Genomic DNA, 24380 nt, shown 5'->3' on the forward strand with positions numbered 1-24380 from the left:
GGGATGGGTGCCCACTGCCCAGGGAAAGGGCAGCATCTATAAATATCTGTAGAGCTGGGCTAGATTTTTCAGATGACTTCTACCACAGTAAAATCACTTAATCTGTGGTCTATGTCCCAACAAACCATTCCTACTGCTTCTGAGGATGTGTCAGCATTTGACTTCGTTTGTTCTCATTACTTTAAAAGGCCTCCCCAGACCCAGGGCTGCAGAGTTTCAAGCCGCAGAGGAGCGCGGGTGACCTTGATCTTTCTGGCTTCTGCTCAGATTGCATTAAACAGGAAAAAAGCAGTGGCAGAGATCAGCCCGAGCCAAGCCTGCCCTCCCTGCCGGTCCCATGTCCTCCTGCCCACTGCCCGTGCAGGCACCTGGGGAGCACAGAGGCTCCTGCCCGCATCCCCCAGGTGAGATGCTGCACTCCCATAACCCCTCCACTGCAAACACTGTGCTGGCAGCCTGAGCTGGACGGGGTCGGACATCCCTGAGGACAGCACTCGGGTCTGCTGAAGTAAACAGGATTATTGACAGGGGGTACAGTCCAGTGCATGAGTACGCTTCCATGGGACTCTTCCAAAACCCAGCACAAAACCCAACCCGTTCCCCCAGGAACCAGCTCCAACAGCTGCCAGGGCCCATGGCCATTCCGGTGCTCCGAGGGCCTGCTGCCAAAGGTTTGCTCCCACAAACCTCATCCCCCTCTCCTTTCTGCAAAGGAGGAATAACACCTATTTTGCATGGTTGCCTGGAGGCTAACTGAATTGCTGCTCGTAAACGCTTCAGAAGAAAAGTGCCATAAAGGCAAAAAGTACTATTACTGGTAGTATTTTTATTACATTAGAGGATACATTGAACTTCACTTTAAAATACTCGTGAGAAGAATCAGGGTTCCAAACATTATTTTTATACCAAAATAAAACCCAAGCACAGGTTGCAGTAACTGCCAGCACTGCCTGCGGCAGGCACCTCGCCCCGGCAATGCAGGGCACGGCTCTGCCAGTGGCAGCTCCTCCCGTGCTTTGCCCCACACCGAGAGCTGGCAGAAGGATTGATGTAGCTGGACATGAATAATTAACACAGTCAGATCAGTAGACAAGACAGAGACAGCAGTGGATACAGAGAAAGGGAATATGGAGAAGAATATGAAGAACCTCCATCACAAGTCTTTGCCATGACAACTGGGTCAATTTCTTCTTATTTTAATGAGCTTACCCATACCACTATTATTGTTCAAAAATAAAGCCAGTTCTGTCCACACAGTGTGCAGCAACTATCGATGCCAGGGCCACCAGCCCACCCGAGTTAAAATCCCAAAGTGACCAAACTGCTTTCCTCCACCGCAGGAAAACCAGCAGAGCCTGGCTCCTCCGTGGCATTCAGCCTCGAGCACCAGGTCAGGGTGGGATGAGGTCACTCCGCCTCAAAAACCAGGAATGCTCATCCACGAAAGTGCAGCCAAGTCCCCCCGTACAGCATACCCAAACCTACAGATACCCTCCACTGACCCCTAAAACAGACCAGAGGTCCCCGGGGAACCACAGACCAGCTGAAGGCTGCTGCCCCAAAGCTTCGGCAATGCCTGCTGAGCCGTGCCAAAGCATGGCACACCCAGCCCAGCAGCCCCCACACACAGCAGAGCTGAGGTTTCTCTCGCTTCTTCCCACCGTCACTGCCAGCGCTGGCTTCTCACCACCCTGTTGTCACAACCAGCATCGTGCTCAGAATCACTGAATGACAGAAAATGACCACCACCTCTACATTTCTTCTTCCCTTTCCCTGCTTCAGTACTGCCCTGTATCCTGTAAATCCCAAGCCCTGAAACACCTCCCTCCCAAAGGACAAACGGTTTCACCAGCCAAGGGCACAGCTCACCTGCCCAGCCAGACTCCAGCTCACTCGGCTGGCAGCTCCCTCAAGGTCCAGACTCAACTCCCCCTGCACGCACTGCAAGCAGAGGATGGATGCCTCCCACAGCCCCAGCCTCAGCCCTGGGGCTTCCCACCGAGAGCGCAGGACATCACAGTGATCCTTCAGCACCAGCACAGGAGCGCAGCAACAGGCCAGGCTCCCTGTCCCGCTCGCCAGCAAAGCACTCGGTCAGCAGGACACCGCCACCAGCACCATCAGCCCTGCGGGGACACGACGACCTTTGCCACCCCCTCTTTTTTCTCAAAGCAACATTTCTGCTTTCTGCTGCACAGCACAAACCTGAAGTTCACAAGACAACTTCTTTTATAGGTTTTTGCTTTTTCAAGCAAATGCTGTTAACAGCCAGCCCTGATTTCCTGCCCTTGGGTCCCCAAACTCTTCCCAAAGGAGGCTCGTCGCTCTGCAGCTGCAGCCTGTGAAACGGAGACCTCTGCACGGCCACACTGAAGCTCCAGCCACCCTGCTGACTTAGGCGCTACCTCAGACCTGCGAGTGATGGGGCCACTGGCAGTGTATTGTCCTCACCCCTAAGGGTGTATGTAAAGTCTAAGATATGCTTCTCATTCCCCAAAATAAATGAGCATCTTTATTCAGCTTTATGTCATATGACCCACCTCTGCAAAAGATCTGAACTACAAGGCATCTACAAGAAAATTAATGTGCTTTTCTGTATCAGGTAAGAGTTTTTTGCATCCTTCTACTGTTCATATTCAACGTCAAGTCCTAAGTTACACTTTATACTAATTAATTTAAAGCTTTTAGAATCACAGAATTGTTTAGGTTGGAAAAGACCTTTAAGACCATCAAACCCAACCGTTAACCCGGCACTGCCAAGCCCACTACCAAGCATGCCCCTAAGTGCCACATCTACAAGTCCTTTAAATCCCTCCAGGGATGGTGACTCCACCACCTTCCTGGGTAGCCTGTTCCAGTGCTTGACAACCCTTAGGGTGATGAAATTTTTCCTAATGTCCAATCTAAACCTCCCCTGGTGCAACTTGGGGCCGTTCCCTCTTGTCTTATGCAGAGCAAAACAAGCTTCTGCAAGGACCCGCACACGTGCCAACACCTGATGCACGGGAGCACCTCCTGCACTGCTGCACCCCAGCCGCCCCTATCCCGCTCCCTCGCCCTGGGAGCACGCTGCGGGGGGCTGCAGCCGTCACAGCTCCCCTGGCTACAGAAGGTAAGCGGTGACAGCATGTGCACATGCAACACGGTGCTCCATATATGGCACAGCACAAGCACAGCATCTGGCATCCAGGAACCAAACCCACTGAGCCGCGTGCCTGGCCCAGCCCAGACTGCAGGACCAACCCTTCAGGCAGCTGGTCTGCCCTCGGCAGCCAAGGATGAGGGGGAAAGGATGCAGGACACAGATCTGGTAGCGCTCCCACCTGAGGCAAGCTGCAGCAGGGCAGTGATGCCCCATAGGTGAATGCCGGATCTCAGTGCTGGGGTGACAGCATTCCCATTCCCAACACCTGGCAATGTGACCCCTCAGCACACACTACGTCCTACCAGCGTACTGGGAGGTAATGCATCCACTGCTGTCCTCGCAACTTCTTCAAAGAACACTAACAAGATCCAGACAGTGGTCCTGCACCCATCACCCACTGGACCACGAAGCTTAGGCTGTAGGGAGGGATCCTGAGCAAGTTTCTGGTCCTCCTAAGTCCATGCTGCTGGGCATGCTTCTCACACAGATCTGTAGCGGCCAGAAAGGATCCGCCACGTGTTCCCTGCTGGTATCTGTGCCAGCCTGTGCGGGAGGAGAAGACCTCTTAACCCCTGGTAGCAACGAGAAGTTGCAATACCGCCATTTGGTTTGTAATCCAACAACCGTGAAAAAAGGAGGAAGACAGTACAGACAGGACAGCATGCCGGCCCTGGCCGGGTACTAAGAGACGACTATCTGACTCTTAATTGTTCACCGGGCATAAGTGCTCCACTAAAATGGGAGGCTGGACATCTACCTCTTGTACACGCTGTCTCCTGGCTCTCTTGAGGAAAAGAAAGAGCTGGAAAGGATCCGGTACCCACACAGAAAACTTTGCTGTTGCTGCATGCCTATGAAATGGTGTAGAAATGGGTTCACCCACGGTGAGAAGAGATCAGCTCTGGCAAATGCTCACATCTTACCTAATGATAATAACACAGGAAGGTGCCCGTGCCCTCTGTGTCACGTCACCAATTTGAGGTGGCATCAAGAAGCAGCCTCTTCCAAGATGACACAAGTCAGTTGGCCTGTCCAAGATGACTTTGCGGTGTTTGCTTTGTGTTGGTTTCCAGCATAGATGTCCCCTTTGCAGAAAACATTCTTCAAAAAAAGACAATTCACTTGAAATTGCAACAAATATTGAAATAAACTGAAAAAGAGGAGGAAAAGACCATGTCTTGTAAGCCCTTCAGGCCGCTAGGTTCATGTGATGCTTCTTGCTTAGCACTGCCTCCTGGCTCATGATGCCATACTTTTTTTTTTTTTTTCCACTTGCAAATGCATGCAAGACTGCTAACACCCTGAAAATGCAGTGGGGAATAGAGCAAAATGGGCAAAGCTGATACCTCCTAAGCCACATAGATCATCTTGCAATGAGACACCAAACAATAAAATCCTCCTTTAAAAAGTCACGTGTATGTGGAGGTGTAAGGTTTGCTGGGCTATTACGTCAAGATTCCTGTGAGCTGTAACAGCGAAGGAGGGTTTTGAGGAACTGCAGAGGCTGCTTGGGACCCAAGCTCATTTGATAAATTTAAAATGTTCCATGGGATGATAAGATAATACAATTCTTTTTTCTTTAATATTTAACTTTGTAATTATTTTTTTTAATTTAGCCTACAATCACAAGTGGAAAGTATCCATTTCAAATAAACAGCCTACTGAAGCAGCCCAGTGGACAGCCACCAGCGAGCACACCAAGGACTGAAAACCAATTGCAGTAACAATTGCCAATACTGAAACTGCAAATCAGAAGAGCCATTTTAAAATCAGCAATTTATAAAATACGAAGAAGCTCAGTCTAATACAAAAATGTAATTAATATGACTGACAGAAAAATCCAATGATCTGAACTAATGCTATTACAAATTAATTTTAACTCTGTGAAATAAAACAGCTTTTGTCATACCAAAACAAAATGTTCCCAAAGGACTAAAACATTTCCTACACTTTAGGAAATTTTGGAATTTCTTTCTGCAATAAATTGCAACATTTCCAGCTTTTCTCCCAGGTCAGGAGCACATTTTTTTCTCCTCATCATGCACAGATTTCTGATCAGCTCCAGTTTTCACTATGCTTTTTCCTTGAACTGCCCATCTGAATTCTGCTTCTGAAGTACCGCATGCCTTTACCTCCCCTTCACCCGAGAGATGCAACTCAAACTGCCACGCTGGGTGGGCACAGAGGGAGCTGCTGCCTGGAGCCAAGCGCGGCCTTGGAGGGTCCTTGGGGCAGCGGCAAGGGGAGCTGGGCATCCCCCAGAGCGGCAGCCCGGGCATCCCACAGCACTCTGTAGTCACTGCCTCACTACAGTGTTTCTGCTGTAATTCCTGCTGGAACTGTCCCACACCTTCCTCAGTGCCAGACGAGATTTCCAGGAATCGCCAGCTCCATGCCGCAGGGACACGCTGGCACAGCCACACGCTCCCGACACGAGCACCCACAGACGTGTCAGAGGCTGCTCAGCATGGCACGGCCCCTGTCCCACGCTAGCCCACTACGCTGCAATGCCCACGGCTGCTTTCAGCAACACGGGGGCAGATCATCACCGAGCGTGGCCATGGCTGCACTGCCTGGCACCCACCAGCAGCACCAGTGTCCTCCCACCGGGTGTGGGCAGCAGCCCCAGGGCAGGAGTGTCCCGAAGGAAGGGGTCACCCTGCCCCGGGGGCTGGTGCCCCTCCCCACTGTGCTGATCCTGCCCTGAGGGATGGTGCCTGTCCCCGCTATGCTGATCCTGCTTCAGGGGCTGGTGCCCATCCCCATGATGCTGATCCTGCCCCGGGGGCTGGTGCCCGTCCCCACAGCCCTCCAAGAACGGAACATTCGTGGAAAGGTGCAGCTGTGCAGTGGCGCATTTTTCTTTCAGTTGTGGCCATATGCAAAGTCCCAGGTTCCTACGTGGGCACAAAACGTGCGTTATCTCTCAGTCACAACCAGTATTTTGAAATATAGTGCCCTTTGGTCCTCAGAAAAAGCACCAAATCACCACCAGCTCTTAACTAGCTCTCCATGGCTGGAACGAAGGTCTCACAACAAGAAAGCCAACGGGTTATACTACAGACTGGCTGCAAGAAGTAATGCAAAGCACAGCTATCATCTGCATAACAAATAAATACCGGTGAATACTGTAAACAGCAGAAAAAAACCATAAAAGCTGTACAAGCAGAACAGCAAACCCCTTACAGCTTCCTGCCCTGAAGGCCTCAGTAACACAGGGCAGAGTACACAAAACGCCTGCAGAACTCAAACCCACCCGTTCTCTTTAAAGCTTCTCATGCATTATGCAGAGAAATTTTCTGAATTCTCAGCCACTCTTTTCTATGCCAAGTGCCACGTAGAGCTTCTCCTTTTGTTGCAACCAGCACTTAAGAGAACCAGGGGGAAAAGTAATTGCTGTTGATATCAAGCGTGAGACTTTACAACCAGTTTCCAGAGGGTCTAAGAGCTTCAAAAATTCAAGATACGGGGAGAAGAGGATGAGAAAGCATGGAAGAGGATGGGGCAAAGTCTGCCTTCAACCATTTTATAATGAACGGCTGGAAAGGCAAGGAGATGTTTTGTGCTGTTAAGAGCGGATGGGCAGGTCCCACACAAGCTCACTGCGCACCCGTGCCCTCCATAGCCTGTCCCTTAACGAGGTGATGCATCTCCCCTTCCCCGAGGGGAAGGGTGAGCTGGGGACCGGGGGAAGTCAGCAAGAGAGGGAATAGAGGGAGAGACAGACAGAGGAGGGAGGGGGAAAGGACAAGACCATTTTATGATACTCGGTATGTGATACGGAAATACTAAGAAAGCCCCAAACCAAAATCAACTGAATGGAAGGAGCAAGCTGGAAAATAAAGAACACTGGAAATGGTTATTTCTCCTTCACTCATTGCCACAGACATAAATCCCAATTTAATGGCAAAGGAAAGGGCTGTGCCAGCCCCTCGAACAGAGCTTCCACCACCATTCCAGCACCAAACTGGGGTGAGGCCTGGGGGTACCAACACTTCGTTAATGCCCATGGGTTCAGCCAGTGCGTTACCACAAGGACCATGATCCTTCCAGCCTGGAGAGTTTTCTGGGCAGTTCTGGGCATCTTCAAAAGAAAACAGCCCATCCCTCTGTGAGTTAGGCCACCGGGACCAGGCTCCCAACGTGGATTTCACGGTGCACCCAGCATCGAGGCAAACAGCCCGTCTTTCGAAAGGGCTGATTGCTGCCCTCCCGCCACCATGGGCTGCCCCTAGGTGACCAGCTGTGGAAAAGGGAAATCTCATTTATCGATTTAAACGAAATCTAGCTCATGGGAAAGACTACATAAATCAGCACCTTCAAAATGAAATGAAAACCAGTCAGCTAGCTGAGCATGGAAGAAAATAAATGAGCTTTGGCTTGCATGTCACAGCTCTTGAGGCAGCAGCTCTCAGGAGCAAGAGCAAGGAGCCACGGCTGCTGTCCCATCCCTGCTCTCTCCCCAGTCATGAGGGGCTCGCTGCATCCCCTGCTATTTAGCAAGATTCAGGCTCGAGCAGAACTTCAACGTCGCGGCTACTCCAGCTATCCAGCCTCAGCCTGTCACTTGTTTCACAGCCTTAACTCAGGCCGCAACAGACAAGCGTCCCGCCACGGCTGGGTAGCGTGCCACCTCACACCTAGGGGAGTCCCGACTCCTCTGAACCAGGCACAGCACCATGGCAGGACTGGTGCTTTCTGCTGTGTTTCAAACAGCCTTGTCATGCCTGTCAGCAGGGACAAGAACTGAAAGGTGATGAGAAAGAATTTTTACACTAGAAAGCATTAAAAAAATATTCTTCCTCATCACCTTTCAGTTCTTCCCCTTTTATCAGGAACCATCAAAAAGCTTTAGCACATCAATGATTTTCCCAGCCACCCGAAGTTTCCCATCCATGGATCCACACCAGCAGCTGCGGACCACGAGTACGTATTACGAGGCCGGCCAGAGGGACAGCCTGCAGAACCAGCATTCTTCCATACACAGCTCATCTTCAAAAGAAATATTTACACAATATCATCACCGGGCACTGCAGGGCAGCTGGCTACTGGCAGCCCAGAGAATGGCCTCCTGCCTGGTCTCACCTGTTAGTGTAATAACCTGCCCTTGATCTTTTTATCGGAATCTTATCTCCTCCTTCAATAGGTAGAAATTATTAAAGGTATTATCTGTAAGCGGTATCACAATTACATAGCTGGCCACAAAGAGATTAGATAGCCATTATGCCAGGTGATGCATAAACACATGGCACTCGCCCAAGCTGATTACAACCCAACAGAAGAAAGGGATCTGCAGGCAGGTGTGACCAGCAAACACAGGGATACCAAACAGGTAACAGTCGTAATAGCAAATGCCACTTAAAAAACATCTGAAACTACATGGACAGATTTTTCTGAGCCAATTATGCCCTAAATCCCTTTATCACCTTTGTTTCCACTGCTTCTTTGATTCCACTTTAGCTTAAACCAAATAGGCCTGCACCACTCACCCACTGCTGTGTTTTCGTCTTACAAGTAATTTTGACACCATAACCTTGGATTTATTCTAGCAACACTGTGTGTCACTCTTAAAACAGGTTATTTAGTCACCTCAGAGATCACTGGTAGTAATTATGCAATAAGCAGAGCACAAAGATAAACAGCTATGAGTCCACAGTAGAAAAAGCTTGGATTAATTCGCTAATTATACATAAGCATTACTGGCACAAACAGGTACACCACACCAAAAGCTTTAAATTAAATCAAATGGTGTTAATGCCTTTAGTTCCCTGTGTAGTGTTTGAGTGCCTCTAAGCGCAAGCAAATCCCCCCTTCGCACAGGCGAAGGGGCAGGAGCAGTCATGGCTCAGCACTGGTGCCAGCAGCCAGCCCAGCACCTGCACAGCACCCACCATGCCACACAACGACCAGGAGCACTCCTGCCCGGGGGGGCACCTGAATTCCTCCTGTCGCATCTGTTGGCTCCTGAGGCAATCCCTGGCAGCTGACAGCATCATTTTCTGAGCTGTGCATGCTGTATCCCAGACCGAGGTGGAAGCCAGCATTCAATTTTTCCCGAACAAACCCACAAGCAGTCCAGCCCTGCTCTCTCAAAGCTTTAAAATCTTCTGTTCGAAACCCAAACCGATGGTCATTTATATAAAGGGTTATATATATATATAAACCTTTATATATATAATATATAAAGACCCCAAGTATTACGCAGCTGTTCATGTTTTAGTGTCATAAATGGGGAGGGAATATGTGTGTGTAACTCAAGAGACACCCACCTGTACCTGACACAGACTGCACCAGGGCAGGGCAGGGGTTCTGAAGAGAGCTTCACCCTGGAGGGAAGAGATGCGATCCCGCTAGCACAAAGCAGGACCATTCAAAAAGACAAAGAACAAGGAGCAACACACCTTAGAATGCTCCTTACTGTTCAAAGATGACTGGGCTGCACCCGCAGCTGCCACTGCTGGCACTGCAGCAGCGCAGGGACCTGACACGCACCTCTCCTTAGGCTGGTAAAGCTGCAGCGAACCCACAGAAGCGGCCCCAACACTCTCAGAAAATGCAGAGGCTACATTTTCCAAGGCTAAGAGGGTAAAGCTTTCCATGCAATGCCACAAAAGGCAGGAAATTAAACCTAGCGTTACAAGCTTGCAGGGGGGCACAGGTCCAAAGCAGACCACCCTCCGGCGAGGGAACTCTACAACGAAGCGGTTCGGCTCTCATGACCCTTTTTCCTTGCCAGCGCTGCTGCCTGGGAGGCTGGTACACGATCCGCTGCCATCAGCTCTGGCTGCAGCGGAGACTGCTCATTGCACTGGCACTGCTACATATCCAGGAGAAAATCAAAAGCCCCAGTTAATAGAGACTTTGCTGGGATGAAATACAAAGCCAGCAGTGAATAACATGTAGGGCTTTAGCCAGACCACAAAAGACCTTTCCACTTTTCTTACAGCATTTTAAAATTGCATCCAAACACAGAGAATGGTGTAAATACTGTCAGCTCATCACGCCCTTGCAGTAGCCATGTAATGCTGTACGAGCAACAGAGATCGAAGGACAAGGTAATGGTATTTTAAAAGGTCTCTGCAGTAGCTCCAACTCCACTGATCCCTGCACAAGTCTGCCAGCAGGAGCCCAGGCCTCCTCAGAGCTGCAGTGCCAGGGGAAGCGGAGACAGAGATCCAGCACACTGAACGGAGCCATAAGGAAGCAGAGGGGACAGTATTTCTCACAGGATTAAGGGAGACGTCATTTATCACTAAGGCAAGACTTGGGCAAAATTTACCTGCTGCCCAGGTCCAGCCCCTATGGTTGCCAACCGACCACCACCTAAGCCCAAACCTGTCTTCCTTAACGCGATACTCCCTGTCTGTGCATGGTTGTACTGCACAGGCTTTGCAGGTGAACAAACCATCACATTTTTGAGCCTTTCGCTATCAAGAACATGCATCATCCATCAACAGCATTCAGACAGTTGAACCTCGCCAACTCTATTCATCCCTGCTCACTCTGCCCTGATTTTGGCAGGGATTTATCCAGAGTCCAGAGGAAAATACATAGGGTACACACAACTGCCACCAGTACGACACTCACAGCTGGACTCATTTTGACCTGTCCTTACTTTTATCCCTTTTGTTTTTACCAAGCCCTCAACTTCTTCATAAAATGCCTGAGTAAATTATTGTGTGGATGATGATTACTACACTGCGCCAGTAAAGCTGTGAGCACTTTAAAGCAACAAAACAAGCACAAAAGCATGAGCAGTTGCCCTGTGCTAATTTAAAGGGAAAATCAAAGATTAAAATTGTTCATTTTAATCTTTGAAACAGACAACCACAGGGCATGCACGTGGGTGCAAAACTCCAACAATGCAAACCCAAGCAGAGCCCATACCAACCACCTGCAGCTGGGGCTACCTCTGAGCCAGCAAAACGATCCTTTTGCAGCCACGTTCCCACTCCCATTTCTCTCAGCTGCAGCGATTCTCTCATGCAGCAACACGGTTTGCCATGATGAAAGGTGGTGATGCAGTGTGCCCACTGCTTTAGATGGTGTATACCTATTTTACGCAGACAGTTAATCTCCTTTTCTGAGATTAATCCACCAGGAAAAAATTACTTTTGCATCAAATCCTTCTTCTCAAACAAACCTTTCCTCCTCTACTGTATTCCTAAAAACTCTTATTACTACTGTAAAACACATTTTGTATCTGTACTTAAAACAGAGCTTCAAAGCAGTATTTCTCTGTCCATACGCTCAGCTGTTTCAGCTTGGTCTGCACAGCTTATTCTCCATTCATCTAGCTCACAGCAGAGCAAGGTGCAAGGAGAATTTTAACTGTCTCAAGATTGGTCCATGCTTCAATGAGTGCAGCATCCCGATTCCTGCATATTGCCAGCAGCTGAGAGAAGGGGGATACAGAGGCATAACACAATGAGACAAATGCAATCAGCCTTAAGGGGATGGCAGAGAATCCCAGAGTTTAGCACAGTGTTATCTGGAACAATCTTGCCCAGTAAGCCCAAACTGACAGCATTTTGCTACAAGGGAAGACTCCGACAGCCAAGAAGTACATCAAGCCGGGGCAGCCAGGGCAGGGGCAGTCTGGAGCCACTGCAAGTGCCGGGCAGCAGGAGAAGGCAGCAAGGCAGCTGAAGGGGCATGGGGTGCTGGTGCCAGTGTGATGCGGGGTGCAGGACACAGATGTGCCAGTGGGATGTGGGATGCAGGATGCCGGCAGGATGTGAGATATGGGATGTGGGGTGTCGGTGGGATGTGGGATGTGGGGTGTTGGTGGGACGTGGGATGCTGGCGGGATGCAGCACGCAAGGTGCCGGCGGGATGCGGGGTGCAGAACGCCGGCAGGATGCGAGGTACGGGGTGCCGGTGGGAAGCGGCACAAGGGATGCCGGCAGGAGACAGGGTGCAGAATACCGGCCGGATGCGGGTCGCCGGCGGGATGCATGGGGCGGGGCGCAGCGTCCCGGCGCCGGCGGGACGCGGGTACTCACCGGCCGTCGCCGTAGCCGCCCTCGGCCCAGGGCTCCAGCTCACTCTTGATGCAGGCGGCGGGGGTGGCGAGGGGCGGCCGGCCCGCCGGGTACCAGGCGTCGGCGGGGAGCTCGGCGGGCTCGGCGGGCGGCCCGCGCCTGCAACCGAAGGGCCCGGCGGGCGGCTCGGCGCAGGGCCCGTACGGCAGCTCCTCCTCGGCGAAGAAGGCGGCCCAGGGGGGCGCGGGGCCCGGCGGGGCCAGCTCGGTGCCGTAGCAGAACGGGGCGCCCCAGCCGCCGCCCGCCGCCGGCCCGGGCGGCCCCTCCAGCTTGACACGGGTGGGCGGCGGCGCCAGGCTGAAGGCGGCGGGCGGGCGCGCCGCGGCGCCCGGCGAGCCCCGGTAGAGCCCCGGCGCGGCGGCAGCCAGGGCGGCCTCGGCGCCCGCGAAGGCGGCCGGGGCGGGCGGCGGCTCCGGCGGGTCCCCGGCGGGCGGGCGTGCGCGGGGCGCGGCGGGCAGCGCGAACATGCAGTCCTCGCGGTGCAGCGGCTCCAGCGCCTCCGGCGCCTCCAGCGCCAGCCCCATGGAGGCGGACACGGCCCGGCAGAGCTGCTTGGCGCTGTCGCCCAGCGGGTCCTCCCGGGGCGCCGGCTCGGCCTCGGGCGGCGGCGGCAGGGCGCCCGCCTCGCACAGCAGCTCCCGCAGCTCGCCGGCGCAGGGGAAGGGCGAGCCCATGGCGGGGCCGGCGCCGCCGCGGGGCTCCCGGGGCGGCTGGGCGGCGGGCGAGCCCGGCGCTGCCCCGGGCGGGCTCGGCGGCGGCTGCAGGCTGCCGCCCGGCTCCTCCCGCGGCGCCTGGAAAGCCTCGCAGACGCTCTGGAAGAAGCTCTGGAAAGCGCCGCGGAAGGTCCTGCCTCCCGCCCGCGGATAAACGCGGCCGACCCCCAGCTGCACCTCCATGCCCGCCGAGCGCCCGGCGGCGAAAGCGGCGAGGGGAGGCAAGGCAGGGGTAGAGAGCCGGGCGGAGAGCCCCGCGGGCACCCCCCCGGCCGCCCCCCGCCCCCCGGCTAGCGGCGGCGCTGCCCCATCCCCGCCGCGGGGACGCGCGGGGCGCGCAACAGGCGGAGAAGTTGGTGCGGGGCGGGCGCGCAGGTGCGGCGGCTCCGCCGGGGTGGGCGGCGGGGAGACCGCCCCGCTCCGGGACCTGCGGCGGGGCCGGGGGCCCTGCGCCCGCCTTCCCCCGGCCCGGCTCCCCCTCCCAGCCCCGCGGGGCGGCCCCGGGACAGTGGGCCCGTAGCGCCGCCGCCTTTCGCCGCGGTTCCTGGGCCCGGCAGCTCACGGCGGGCGGAGCGGGACGGGACGAGACGAGACGAGGCACAGCGCCCCGCACCGCGGTCTCTGAGCGAGCGCCCGGCCGGGCGGAGCGGGAGCGCGGCTGCGGCTGCCCCCCTTCCCCGAGGGGCCGGGGCCGGGGCCAGGGGAGCGGGGCCGTGCAGCCCCGCCGCGCTCCCCGCGGCCCTGCCGGGATTCAGCACTGCTGGCCACTGTGCCCCGGCCGGCTCGGTGCGCAGCAGCCCGCGCGCCCCTGCCCGGCCGTAGCCCCCCCCGCCCCCGCCGGGCCAGGGGCCCGCTGCCTTCCCCGTGGGAGACTTGGTCCCCGCGCCCGCAGCAGCCCCCGCTCGCCCCAGCGAGAAACCGGCAGCTCAGCGCATCTTGTGTGCAGCGCGGCGCCGGTCCGCCGCGGCTGCAGGAGCCCTGCCTGGCAGGCAGTGTAGGACCGATCACAAACAAGGCTTGAGCTCCCCTTACTGGTCCTGTAACAGTCCTAAAGCAACTTCTGGTAGGCGCCGTCCCCAGGCAAGCTGCTCAGGGAATCGCACTCGTTGGAGGGGGGTTAAAACAAGCCCATTAATTTCAGCCCCTGTGGAGACAAAGGGAAAAATGTAATCATTTGTTTGCCGATGGAGAAGTGGAGCCAGTCGGGAAAACAGAGACTCATATCCAGTCTTTTAAAAGCATTTTTACAAGCCATAGAAGATAAATAAACTAAGTACAGCCAAGGGAAATTTGGCAGCATCCTCCATACTGCCTGTACAGCCAGAGGACCCTCCGTCCCCTCAGCAAAGTGGCAGCCGAAGGCAGAGGTCTGGTGTGCAAGGCGAGGGTGGCATAGCTGGCATCGCTGCCCGTTAGCGGGCAGCGGTGGGGCCAGGACTGTGCCCAGCTCCTCTGGGCCGTTGGTGAGAAAGGCTCCGGAGGAACCTTGCAGGCTTTCAGTATGAATGAAACACCAAGCTGGTTTCTAAGGACAAGTAACAGCCCCTTAAATAATAAAGGTGAAAATGAAGGGTGATACTGTAGAATATGTGCAGAGTGCCTATTCAAACGCTGGTGGGTCACATCAATCCCATCTGCAGCTCCAGAGACAGGCCCGGCTCCGTGCGGGGTCCCTCTGCTTGTGCCCCTGAAGCCCCCAGCCCAGTGACTTGGGCACAGCCCAGCCTACGCTGGCAGGGAGCTGCGGCTCCAGGTATGAGGGGAGGGAACATGTTGGGAGGATCAGAGATGTGTTTCGGAGAGATGGAAAGAAACCTGTAGAGACAAGGAGGACATTTGTGTGGCCAAGCATGAACCACATTACAAATTGTTCTTCACCTACCCATGTGAGGGCAAGCAAGCCTGGAGGGTGCCTCTCTTGTGAGGGAAGTGTCTCCTGCAGAAGGGAGGCAGCAATGCTTTTCAAAAAGCTGGTATAAAGCCTTGACTGGATTTTCTGAAAGATTAGTACCACTAGTTCAAAGAATTATATTTTTTTTCCTTGGACACAGATGAGTGCACGAACTCATCCTTGCTGTAACACTGATGGCCTAGCTTTACTGCAAAGCTGCTCCACACTTCAAAAACGATGGCAAAAACCTGGAGGCGCAAACCCAGGATTCACAATTGAATCTTATTATGGCATTCCCTGTAAATGTTGCAAACCCCCCCCCCCCGTTCCAGAAAATTATCTGTTGCAACAAATCCGTGCAGATGCCTGCCAAGTGGATGCAGATTCCAGCGTCTTTGCTCTTTCAGCCTGCAATAGTTGTCAAGTCTCTGGAGTAAAATGTACGCAGTAAAACATCAAGGGGATGATTCTCATGATTAGCATCAAGAAAGATATTGAAAAAAGCTGAGGACCAGAGATTAGCATAGTATCACTTGAGCAACAGATGGCTTTGTGCTTTAAAGAAAAAGCGGGTTATTTGCGCATGCAATTCTGCCAAGCTGCGTAATAGCTTTCTTTGACACCACCGTTCCCACCGAGGAAGAAACATCCTTGGTTTGTACGCACTGACAACACCATGAGCAGCAAAGACCTCAGTACGAATTAGACTTTTTATGTTCAAATAGACCTTTCTGTCTGGGATCGGATGTATTTGGGGCTTTGCATATGTCTCCTGGCTCTCTGTCTCTCGGGCTGGTGCTTATCCTGCTGTTCCTGGCATTCTCCTGGCCTCTCCTATCTTTGCAACATCTGCAGGTGCACAGATTTTCCCACAATCTGACGTTTGCTGCCGGGGTTTGTGAGATGCTAATCGCAACAGGCGCACATAAAGGAAGACAGCAAAATGGTTTATGTTCTTCTCAGTTTGCAGAGCCAACACTTTAGTTTTGACTTACTGTCTATGTGGTTAAGATGCATTGTTTTAGAAGCAATTCTGTGATTAGATCTCCACATAAATTTGAAGAAGCTAATAATTTATATATATATATATTTAATTCTATTTCTTTCCTGAAAAGGCATCTTGCAAGCGTTTTGAAGCGTTTTGTTTTCCTGGTATTTGCCTGTTTCTTTTAAAAATTATTTTAAAATAGATTTTCTGGGTGCGTATGTGTATGTCTGTGCATGCATTTTTTTAAAGGCTTCATGTATTTTACTATTTATACCTGCTTGACAAAGAAAAATCTGTACCACTAATGCACAGAGAGTGTTTCACTTGCATTTGTTATCTTACAAATATTTAAATGTAACCTTCTTTAGGTTTCAAAGTTCTTTTCCTTGTTTTGTTAAAGCTGACTTAAATATTTTCCATAAAATCACTTTCTACAGTTCAGAAGGCAGCCACAACCTCAGCTCACATCTTACATTCTCAGCTGTAATTTAATGCAGTAAAATAGGCATAGTCTATGGAAAGACCAGGCAAAACCTACACAAGTCTTTTTTCTGTATGCACGCTAAGCTGTAGTTTTGATTATCAAATTAGTGAAAAATGAGCAGCAGCATGAGCCTGGGCATTTCAGAAAAGTGGGAGCCTATGCTTCTCTTTAGAATAAAGTTGAAGAGTGTGTTACAGACTATTTGCTTGAACCTTATGTGCAGCTGTCAGTGGCTGTGGCTAAGGTATTCATGCATTTGATTTTTTTTTATTGTAAAACACTAAGGCGGGCTGAAAGTATTTTGTTTCGCTTTACTTCCTCATAAATACCGAAGTGTTCTTTTCTATGATCCAGTCGTATTTGATTTTATTCATTAAATTGGAGTGTAAGGGTTATAATAAGTTGTTTTCTGTTAAGTAAAATAGCATTAAAATCAGTAACTGGGGTGAACATCCAATCTGAAGGTGCTGCAGTTTAAAACAGATCAACATGTTTGGAGAGGCGTGCAGGGGTACGGAGTGTTTTGCTGGAGCAAAGGTGAGTGGCACCCCGCCAGTGGCACCAGCCCCATGCAGAGCTGAGCTCTGCCCATGGCTCCTGGGGGCCACCGGCACCTGGCCCCTCTCTGCCATCTCCCCACAGCCGCTTGTTTTCCTAACTGGGTAACGCGTCATGTAGGTGGAAAATAAGCCCTGAGTGAAAACAGGTCTGTGAAGGTGTGCTGCCTCCGTCCTCTGTCTGGTCAGAAGGGGCTCAGCTGTCAGCCAGGTTTGCTATCCAACATACAGCAGCGAATCCACCTGGCAACACCTGGCATTCGGAGAGGTGGCAATTTGTATCATGGGGCAGAGGAGTGAAAAGAGACAAATAAAGCAGATATTTTGAAAATAAAATACGTCAAGTGTGTAAAATGATTTTAAGAGAAGCGTCACCTTCTCCTTTATGAGTGGTTTACTGATGTAAACTAATGCATATTGATTATTTTTTTTAAAAAAATGAGACCCTAGATTCATGTCTAAACTTAATATAGTTGATAAAAATAAGTTAAACATGAAAACATCATGTCATTCTCTGTATGTGCTCCCAGGATCATAAAGAAATTTTGGTCATTTGCCTGGTGGAAGTCGCTACTTGAGCACCTAAAATTAAAGTTTATTGAGAAGTTAAACCGTTGTTTCCAAGTGTCTTGTTATGGGTCAGAGGGAGTTTTTCACTTTAGTTCACTCAACTAGTCCAGCTCAGTAGCCCATGTGCTCAAAGCCAGGAAAGGCAGGAAAACCCTTCTGTTGGTGTCCTCTACTCAAAGTGGGATGTGAACGGAGGAGATATACAACTTCTCAAACCAGGAAGGAAACAGGGACCATGTGCAGTCGATGCAATGCATTATGTGTGGATAGCGCTTTATTTATCTAACAAAATGGTTTTTTACATTGAAATAATAAAGTCTTTGCATATTTAGAATTTAATAGCATTTTCTTTAACTGTAAAAAAAAAAATCTTAAAATTCCACGTGTATATTTTACCTGATTTTAAATGCAGCTTGATACAGCACACAAATAAAAGCAATAATCACAATATAATTAAGAAATATTTCATTCACTGTTCTTCAGTGTAACAAATGCTAAGAAAAATCTGAAAACAGTAGTGCTGAACAAGATACAGATCAATGTTTGCAGTTTGTTTCTCTTATCTAAATAGAGAATTAAAACTCTTGATATTGATTAACCTTCTACTAGCCTGACCCGTACAGCAGAATACATGTTATTTGGATAACCAGCAAGTCATATGTGTATCAAATAGAAATAAAAAGCAATCGACAGGGTTACCTGTGCTTAGCTGTAAAACAAGATGTAGATTTATGTGTTTGGGTGTTTGGGGTGGGAAAAGCATTAGTGCAGTGCACTGTGTACACCTGCATGACATGAAATGCAACACAAAACAGACATTTCAGAAAGGAACCCATTTATAGAACCTTAAAAATATTTTTCTCTATTCTCTTAATTTAAAAAAAATTCTGCATGTATTTTGTTATTTCAGCTATATGTAGCTTACAAGCAGTTTCTCCATTTAAAATATTTAAAAAAGAACATGTGCTTCTTGAAGTTAGGCACATCTTAAAGATATCCAAGAAAATGGGAGCAAACTATTACTTCCGTTACTTCATGTTAAAAACCTTCATGGTTCCCATACAGCTGGATTTATTAAACTTGCTCCATAGAGACCAAGCATATAATTAGAATCTCTTTGGCTACAAGGAATCATATCCCTTACAGTGCTAAAATTAAAAAGGATTTCACATAACCAGTCACTAATTACTGATGTCAGATTAACAGAAGGTTTGCCCTAAGAGAATACATGAGAATTTGACATAAAAACCTTTGGGACTTTAAAACCCGCTCTGTGTTAACTATATTGTATTCCTATAGCTTCTGGTTTGGTACTTACACAAGCTTGTTTACTGATAAAACTGCCTAATATTTGCTTTCTAATGACCCTCATATCAAACCAAATAATTTCTGTTATAGTTTATCATTAGCTTTGTTTATTATTATAATAATATATATCATTATGTAGCTTTTATATTTATCACCCAGATACAGCAAAAAGCAATACGAGGGATTTTAGTTAACATCTGACCAAATAAGCTTCTCTTTTTCCTTCCCAAGCCTCTCTGGTTTTTGGGAGATTTTTTTAGCTCACCGTTTTATCTTTCCTGAGGACGCTGCAACCTCTTGTCAGCCATCAGCTTGCTCCTTCTGCCCAAACACTGGTACCTCTGGCTTCCAGCTGCAGGTGCCTCGTCTGCGTAGGAATCACTTGGTGAAAGGACCGGGAGCAGATCCTGGAAGAACAACATGTAAATCTATGAAATATAATTTTTTTGTGTACCTTCGCTTCCCGACTGGTCCTTCCCCATCAGAGGGGGAGGGCAGCGCCTCTGCTTCGGCACTGCCAGAGGGACAGGCAGGGCATCCCGTGACACGGTGTCCCTTTGGTTTGCCAAGGACGGGCAGCGTTTCCTCCAGTGCTGTGGAGGGAAACCCACCTGCAGCTTCCTTCACTGCGGTGCTGCTTGTGCGCAAAAACAAGATGGAAGGAATTAAATATCTATTTTAATTCTGAGCATTTAAAGCATGCTTTATCCAACCCCCCCCCCCCCCCGTGGCTCATAGCACTATGTACAGTATGGGGTTGGCCTCCAGCACTACAGAGCCCTGAGCAGAGTCAGGAGAGCAGGTGGAATTATTGTGAAACTCAGGTTTGCTGGTCTCTCCCCTTGCGCAGAGAAGCCACCCAAGCACTCCCTGTGTCCTCCACCTCCTGCCACATCACACCCTCTCCAAGCAAGGGCGTCCTTCCCTCCTCCTCCTCCCAGCACTCTGCCTCCATGAAAAAGAAGTGAGCAAACAACTTTTCTCTCTCTGTTTTCATGTTTTTATTTAGTGCTACCAATCTTAAAAAGACACCTAAAATTGAGAAGAATTATGTAAGTCCAAAAACATGACAATATTTATACTAATACTGTGTGTCACTGTCCTTTAGAACCCCGGTCATACTCACATCTTAATGACTGGCCTCACTTGCCCATGAAAGGTGCTTTAAAAAGAAAATGTAGGATATTTAGCCAGGAAAACGTGTTACTGAGTCAGTAAGACAAAGCCATCATGGTGTTGGTAACACCACACTGGCCGTTACATAAATGTTTCCTACATTCTTTCTGTAGCTTGTTTCTGCGTTACTGATATTGGGGGGTGGGGTGGGTGCACACACTTTTGGCACTGCCTTCAGCAACACCTGCACAACTTAACACAGAGTTAAAAGCTTGACTCTTCCAGCCCTTATTAGCATTTACCATTTTGAATCCTTTAAAAAAAACAACAAACAGTTGCTGAAACGCTGCTTTTCATTACACTGCCTAAAATGCCTTGGTTGCTCCCTCACCCACAGCATCCCTCAGAAGAAGCCTTGGCAGGACCACGCAGTCACCATCTGGAGGAGTGGGCAAGGGGGAGGTGAGGGAAAATTGCCAGTAGTGAGGTGGCCAGACCACCAGATTCTTACCCCATGGAAAGAAACACCAGGCAGCCACAATTACCCGCTACTTCTGTGTGATGTGACTGCAAAAATGTCTCTGCAGAGACTTAATTTTATTCAGCTGGAATGTACACCTTCTCTAGAGAGTCAGAGGAGGTAATTCAAGGAGGCTTTCCCTGGCAAGCAGCTGAACTAGATCAGGAGTTTTATAACAGGTGAAAATGCTGTCTGGAGACATTATACAATTGCTCATCGTTAGAAAGACCAAAGAAGCACTGACTTTTCAGAATGGGAGGAAGAAAACAGCACAGGGGTTCCTTGTGGTAGCTAGATACGTGCTTGCCGGGGGTGCTAGTGGAAATGATTGTGCCAGAAGATTACAGATATGTGGGTAAGGAGCAGTTTGCAATTGATGTGCAAGCTTTGCAAATTTAAAATAAATTCTCATCCTTGTGTGGTATTTTAGCTGGCTGAGACAACTGCCTTGAAGTTAAAATTAAACAGTGTGATAAGAAAATGCCAGTAACACTAGCCTGTGAAAGTCTGGCATGCACCGAGAGCTGGGGCTGGCCTTCACTGACTGCAGGGGGGGTCCCTGTATTTATAATATGTATTTGTATACAGAGCTAACTATACACTGCAATTGCTGTAGTAATAAAATCCTTTGGGATGCCTTTTCTAATTGTATTAGCTAGGAATCTTTATCTTACTAGCCTTTCCTTTTTGTGTGATGCAGACCTGTTAGAGTATGATTTAGCAGCAGAGTCTTAGTACCCAGGTAGGTGAGAGTTAAGAGTCTGAGTATCTTACACTGTAGGAACTTATTCCAAGGAGATGATTGCAGGGCTATTCAGTGCAACCCTGTGTATAAGAATCTGGCTCAAAATGTTCCACGCTCTGTAGATACAATAGGGTGACAGCTATAAATACTCTTCAGGCTGTGCTAAAGGACAGCAAACAGTAAATGGAGGATAGTTATTCTTCGATGCAACTGTCATAGGAAATTAGACAGTTTCATCTGCCAGTCTGGCCATAGACAGAAAATTCTATTGTATGCAACATTTGGTTTCTTTCTACTATGAAGTCACACAACTTCAGCGAGCTGATTGTGCCTCGCACAAAAATACTTTTAAAACTTCTGCTTTTAAACTAACTGCAAGAAATTTGTTCAGCCTTGTCTGTAAAATTTCTACTTCAGCTTAAGCACTGTAATCATCATTCTTTGAATGTTTTAGATTTTCTTATCAAGATTTCAGGAACCAAAAATTGCAGTAGTCATCTCATTTCAAATCATTTAGGCCCTGGTACAGCAAGTAGTACTCCTATGGTGTTAGATTTAGGCAAAAGAGTTGTTATGCTCAAGTCTATGAGGCCTCTATGCTTAATATTCAGCATGTGTCCACTGTGCATTATTGGATAAGGGCCTTGCACAACAAGGGAAAACTTACTGCCTTCTGTGAATAGATTTTTCTGTATTGCAGTGATTCGCAGCAGGGCTTGCCATAGCAGAAAACAATGCAAAGAAGGTGTGACAGGCAACTGCTGTTTGGGGTACAAGCTAACACAAACAGCACCCAGCGCTGACCTGTTTGGTCTTAAATTGAGTCACTCTGTATGGGAGCTCTGTCCGGGTCTCACTTGTGTATTCACTTGATGTGCTCAGGATTCACCTCCCTAACCAATACCTACCCACTGAAGGCAGTGGTGCCACTGAAATGCAGAGAGCTCTTTAGTTGCAGAGAATTATTGAGCATGGGTTCAAGACTGCGACTATTTAAAGCTGTAGTTCTACAAGGGAAAAGTGGACATGTCAGTTTAGGAGAGGTCTGAAGAAGAGCCTGCAAGTAATTCATCTTCTCCTGCACCTGCCCCCTCATCCTAGTGGTTCAAAAAACAAGATTCAGCTCTCTGCAGCTTTTGTTCTGTGTGATGGGCTGCCCTCCAGCTGGAGCAGTGGGCTGGGTGCAGATTGGAAGGGTAGGTAAGAGTGTCCAGCTGAAAGCAATTGAAAAATAGGGTAATAGGTACCCATACTGTGGTGCAGGCTTCCCCTACATTCACCCACTTAAAAAAAAAGCCATTCTAATCAACACAGTAGTTTCATTATCAATTACAACTTATTAAAAACCTAAACCACTGAACTGCCAAGAAGAATTTTAAATTAGTGTCAGCCCATCAGTGGTATTTACTGAGATACCACCCCTGGGAGGAACTGGGTGGGAATTCCCACCTCTTTTCACGGAACTGTTCCCTCTATGTCCCCTGCAAATGTTGGATATCTCCCTTTTGCTGACACTCTTCTGGGGGGCTGTCCCCTCTCTCCGGCAGGGAGCAGGTAGAGATGGGATGGCTCTGCTATGGAGGCAGCTGACCACCGGAGCAGCTAGTGGGGCCAGAATGTGCATCTTACACTTGCCCCAGGGCAGGGTCCCGGGAAGCACGAGGGGGGCAGAATGGAGGAGGCAGATTGTAGCTCTGTGTTACAGCATGGCCTGCCCCATGTTCAGGATCTCCGGAATGCTCCAAACAAAGTCAGTGGAGAGATCAGTACTGACTTCTGCATGCAGGGCAGGTGCTGCCTCCCCTTGTTTCACTCTCTCCATTCAGCGTGGTTTTGCAGCGGGATGCAGGGAGTTTCCAGATTTCAGGTAACTTCTGACTTACCTTGGGGAGACATACACTACAGTTAGAAAAGCAAAGTATTTTGAGTGTATTCCTAAGATGCGAAGGAAAAATCATTGGGAATACAGAGGGGTTAATGCTCATTCAAGGAAGGTTCAGATTGCAACCTTTAGAAATTTCATCTCTTTGACAGTTTTCTACATATTTCATCAGATATCTCTGCTTTTCCCATTCCTGTGGCTTCCCCATTTGGTAGCACTGAACTGCTTTCCAGCATTTCCCAAGCTGAACCTCAGTGCAGACCTGGGAAGAGGGGGGGTGGGACCACCAGCTGTCCCAGTTCCCCACACAGGAAAATGTGTGGTGGCTGCAGGACCTGGTGGCAATCAGGAGGCGAGCCAGTGGTAGGGCTGGGAAGAGCACTCAGCTTTTTTCTCTTTTTGGCGCTCTGACTCCAAACTTCCATGTATGTCTCCCTGCAAATCAGTCACGGTTAGAAATACCCGGATAGATGATAACTTTTCATACTTCCTCAGTCGGAGGCAGCTTGCTCGTTAAACAGAGTAGGATTCTTCCAACTGACAGGACTGCCAGGTCAAATACAGATAAAAAAAAATCCAGCTCTTTTCTCACAATTCCCCAGCCCTCACTGAGAGCAAAGGGAAAGCAGAGTTCAATACCCTGCCTTTCCCTAGCTGTGCTGGCCTCTGCTTTCCAGAAGGCACAGGAGAAACCTGGGCTGCCCAGCACAGGAAGCAAACAAAATACCCTGGGAGAACAGTGTGAACAAGAACATCTTCCCTGGCCCTCCTTCTGCTTTAGGCTTCATGCACTATTTTGGAGATGACCTACTCTCAACTTGAATTTGATGCAGTTTTGACTTTTATTTTCCTATTCTCTCAACAGCATGTATCAAGGTGATTTCTATCTGTGGGTAAATATTATTTTTAAAGGGTCATTTTTAAAGTCCCCTACAGATATTTATAAGGAACCTTCACCACAGGCTTAGGTTTGATCTGTGGATGTCACTTAGAGTTTTGCCTTTTAGTTCAGAGAAAGTCAATTTAAATGCACAAGGAGGAAAAAAAATAAAAGATGATGGACTTGATTCTGTGTTACTGAACAGGCACTTTGACTGACTTCATCACGAGCAGAATGAGACCTGGTTAGGGCAGGGGGAGATGCTGAAGAGACCTGATTGAGCAAAACACTTCAACACGTTTTCATCTTTAGGTATATAAACAGTCCCACTGAAACCTAGGAAATACTCATGTGTTTAATGTTAAGTATTCACTTAAGTGCTTTGCTGGATCAGTACCAAAATGATTATTTACAAAGTGCTGTCAAATACATCAGACATCAAGAAAATACTTTTCCTGATAAAATCCTTTGGCTCAGAATATCCTATGTGACTGCTTAGAATTGCAGCAAATATTTTTTTTTCAGATAGATAGAAGA

General features: G+C 49.4%; 1 protein-coding gene across 1 annotated transcript in view; it reads right to left on the minus strand.

The window, feature by feature from the left end:
* The window catches only part of AR (androgen receptor), a 60462-nt gene extending 46803 nt beyond the window's left edge, over nucleotides 1-13659 (minus strand). The window contains exon 1 of the mRNA XM_055818419.1: nucleotides 12151-13659. Coding sequence (XP_055674394.1) covers nucleotides 12151-13085 — 935 coding nt within the window. The 5' untranslated portion in view covers nucleotides 13086-13659. The remainder of the gene's footprint in view (nucleotides 1-12150) is intronic.
* Between the last annotated feature and the right edge of the window lie 10721 nt (nucleotides 13660-24380).

This window comes from Falco peregrinus, chromosome 13, assembly GCF_023634155.1.
Source record: "Falco peregrinus isolate bFalPer1 chromosome 13, bFalPer1.pri, whole genome shotgun sequence".
NCBI lineage: Eukaryota > Metazoa > Chordata > Aves > Falconiformes > Falconidae > Falco > Falco peregrinus.